The sequence below is a fragment of the Tupaia chinensis genome, unplaced genomic scaffold (assembly GCF_000334495.1).
Source record: "Tupaia chinensis unplaced genomic scaffold, TupChi_1.0 Scaffold143574_1, whole genome shotgun sequence".
Lineage (NCBI taxonomy): Eukaryota > Metazoa > Chordata > Mammalia > Scandentia > Tupaiidae > Tupaia > Tupaia belangeri.
Window position 1 is genome coordinate 1861301 of NW_006203419.1, and position 3555 is coordinate 1864855.

The window sequence follows — 3555 nt, forward strand, 5'->3', positions numbered from 1 at the left end:
CATGGGGAGAGCCCACCACGTGGATGTGTGCCTCGGCAGGAGCCCCCCCGGGCTGACTGGAGGCCACCAGCCGACTGCCAAGGTGGAGGCTCAGGCTGGCCACAGGCTCACTGTCCACTCGGCAGTCCAGGATGCCCTGGAGGCCGCCCTCGGGCTCCACAAAGACTGTCATGGTGGGCGTCTTGGGAGGGTCTGTGGGGAGAAAAGGAGAGTGGTGACTACAGAAAATGACCACAATTCCTCCTTCTCTGCCCCAGGTTGGTGACATTGCTGCTCTTCTCATTAAGAAGTGGAGCTGAGGGACCAGCAGGTGGTGTGATGATTAAGATGCTCGACTCTCACATGGCCGACCATGGTTCAAGTCCCAGGCCTGTGGCTTCCTTTCTCACTTGCCCTCTCTCTGTCTCTCTCTGGGGAGCACACATACCCTATAGCAAACTTAATAATAATAATGATGATAATAGATAAAATAACATTTAAAAATTAAAAAAAAAAAGAAATGGAACCTAATTTCCGTTTGCCTCGATGACAAACAGAAAGCAGAGAAAACAGGCCAGATCTGTGGCCTGGGGGTTAAGGCAGCTGGATCCCACATGGTCAACTGCATACTTTGAGTCCCTACCCAGTAGCTTGAGAAACAGTCCAGGTGCAAGGGCACGTGTACCCAAAATCCTGAAAGGAGAGAGAAAAGGAGCAGGAGGGGTTGGGGTGCCACCCTCCCCTGTGAGGGTGAGGGTACTTTCTCACTTTCTCTCTTTCTCTCCAGTGAGCACACATGCCCTCTAACATTTTTTTTTAAAAAGGAAAGCAGAGCCTACATTAAAATCTTAATGAGAAAAACCATCAAAAAAAAAAAGGAAAGCAGAGGAAATGACACTGCGTGACTTCCAAGCTAGACCTCGAGAGGCCTTGCAGCTTCTGCCCTGCTTCTTAGAACACAACTACGTGTGTCTCACCCAGGCCAACGTGAGGTCATCTTGGACTACTGCAATGGTGCAGGCGACCCCAAATTCATGTGTTGAAATTTGATCATAACGGGATTAAGAAAGTGAACACTTGATCCAATATTTGTGTTGAAGGGCGGGGCCTCTGGGAGGAGATGAGCGATTGGGTGGTTAAGACGCAGCCCCCAGGATGGAGTCTTGGTGGGCTCATAAGGACAGGAAATAAAGCAGATGCGACCCTCATGGATAGACCATGCTCTGATCTGATCGACCCCCTCCTGTCCTCTACCATGTTGTGATGCGGAGGAGGCCCCTGGCCCTTGGACTTTCAAAATCTGAGCTGAATTAACCTCTGTTCTCTTAAACTACCGAGACTCAGTGTTTTTCAGTTATTAGTAATTTTACTAGATGTAATAGAATGTACTAGAACAACCACCCAGCCTCAGCTGAGCCACTGGCCAACTGCAGGCACACAAAGTGACAGCAGGAGAAGAACTGCCCAGCTGAGACCAGCCCAGATTTCTGGCCCACAGAATTCTGAGTAAACAACATGGCTGTGATTCGAAGCACTGTTTAGGGGCGGCTTATTACGCAGTACTAGCTGACCAATACAGCGTGGGTCTTGGTAAAGACTAGAGTAGGAGACCAAGGCTGATGACGGCCTATGGTGTGCCAGGCACTCAGCATGCTTTACTTCCTATATGCTCGTTAAAGTGAGAGGGCTGAGGTGTTCCCCATTTTACAGAGGAGGAAACCAAGGTGTGGATGCCCAAGAACAAACAACCAGCCTGAGAGAGAGCCAGGGTTCCAGTCCAGAACTCCATACCTGTGAAGCCCTTGCTCTTTGCAGACAGAAGAGGAAGAAGTCTTAAGTGGGCCTGGGAGACGTGAGGAGACTGAGGCAGGGGGAGAGTTCACACTCACAGAGCACACGGAGCATGACTGGAGCAGAAGTGGCGGCTCCGGCAGGGAGCTCGGCCCGGCAGTGGTACACGCCAGCTTGGGCCCGGGCCATGTGGGTGAAGGCGAGGGTGGGCACAGGCCCCGCACGTAGTCTCCGGCCATTCCAGAACCACGCGTAGGTGGAGTTGACAACCTGCCCAGGGCCCCCAGGGAAGCGGCAGCTCAGGTTCAGCGCCGCACCCTCAGGCACGTCCAGGCCTGGCTCCACGAACACACGCAGGCCTGCAGTGAGACAGCGAGTGTTTGGGGATCTGTAGCCTCTGGGTAGGATCTGGCATCTGAGAGGCTCCCATGCTTGGTGGAAAGGTCTCAGTTTGACTTGGGATCTGGGCCCTTCGGGCCTGGTTGTGTCTCTCCCCGACTCATCCCTGAGAATTGGGCGGTCTCGTCCTCGCCCTGGGGTTCCCAGCAGGCTTTCTGATAAATGAGGCTGCATCTTGGCCTCAGACTGGACTCACCTGGGGGCACTGCCTCTCCTCCCTCAGGCTGGGCTCACTGAGATAGGGCCATGTCTCTCTCTCTCCACCCCTGGTGTCCCCAGGGCCGGCCTGTGCCCTCTCCCCCAGCCTGGGCTCTGTAAGGGCGGGCTGCTGTCTCACTGCTTGCCCCACCCTTGGCCTTGCAGCGGTTCCCCTCATGCAGGAAGATCGCCACGGCCAAGCCTTCCCCCCATCACCACTGCCCCAGGTTGGGCAAGCCTTCCCGTGGGATCCGTGCCTTGTCCATCAGAGTAGGGCTGTCTTGGACTTCAGGCTAGATAGCCCCTCTAGTGGAAGCCCCACGGCACCTGAACCCCCAACCTGGCTCCCTTCCCCTCCACCCTTCTCACTCGCCTTCCGTCTGCAGCCTCCCGGTGGTGCTGACAGAGCCCAGCAGGTTGCGGGCTGTGCAGACATAGATGTCGTCGTCACCTCAGGGCACATCCTGCACCTGCAGCCGCAGGGCATTGCGTGCCACCTGGACACGGCCCGTCCCCACTGCTGAGTTGTGGACTCCATGGCTGGTGGCCAGCACCTTCCCCGCTCGGGACAGGGCCAGCTCGGCAGGAGGTTCGCTGTCCACAGTGCACTGTACCGTGGCCATGGGGCTGGTTCTCGAGTCCCAGAAGGAGGACAGGACAGCATCTCGGGGGGCATCTGGGGGCAGGTAGGGCATAGAGTGGGGCCTTGCCTGGGCACTTGGACTGCCCATTGCCCGCCACCTGCCCTGTCTTGCTGAGGCAGAAGTTCTAGGTCGATGGTCGCTTCCTTAGGAGCCCCGTGGGCAGTCCCCTTGGCAGGGTTCACAGGACTGTGGGTCTCTTTCCTCAGCACCCAGGCCTGCCTCCTTTCCCCAAGTGCCCGCTCCTGGACCCCCTGCTGTCCTGTGCCTGCCCCAACCAGGGCCAGAAACACCCCTACCGCCCTCATCCCAGGCAGCCCAGCCAAAGCTCCCAACTTACAGAGGATTTGCAGGGCAGCAGGCCGGGCACTGCGTGTGCCCTGAGCATCCTGGACCTGGCAGGAGTAGGCACCCGCGTGGGTGCGCATGACCCCCGGGAAGGAGAATGAGGCAGCAGGACCCTCCTGCAGCCAACGGCCATTGTGGTACCAGGCATAGAGGGTGGGTGGGCGGGCAACCGGGTCCTCACAGGTCATCGTGAAAGGGG

The 3555-nt window shown here is 57.0% G+C and overlaps 1 protein-coding gene across 5 annotated transcripts in view; it reads right to left on the reverse strand.

Annotated features, from left to right (window-relative positions):
- Positions 1–1972: 1972 nt before the first annotated feature.
- LOC102470549 (sialoadhesin) overlaps positions 1973–3555 on the reverse strand; it is a 23104-nt gene continuing 21521 nt past the window's right edge. For all 5 annotated transcript variants that reach the window (XM_014582299.2, XM_027766448.1, XM_027766445.1 and 2 more), the window contains 2 exons: positions 2741–2864; positions 1973–2129 (listed from right to left, as the gene is read on the reverse strand). In XM_014582299.2, coding sequence (XP_014437785.1) covers positions 2820–2864 — 45 coding nt within the window. In that variant the 3' untranslated portion in view covers positions 1973–2129; positions 2741–2819. The remainder of the gene's footprint in view (positions 2130–2740; positions 2865–3555) is intronic.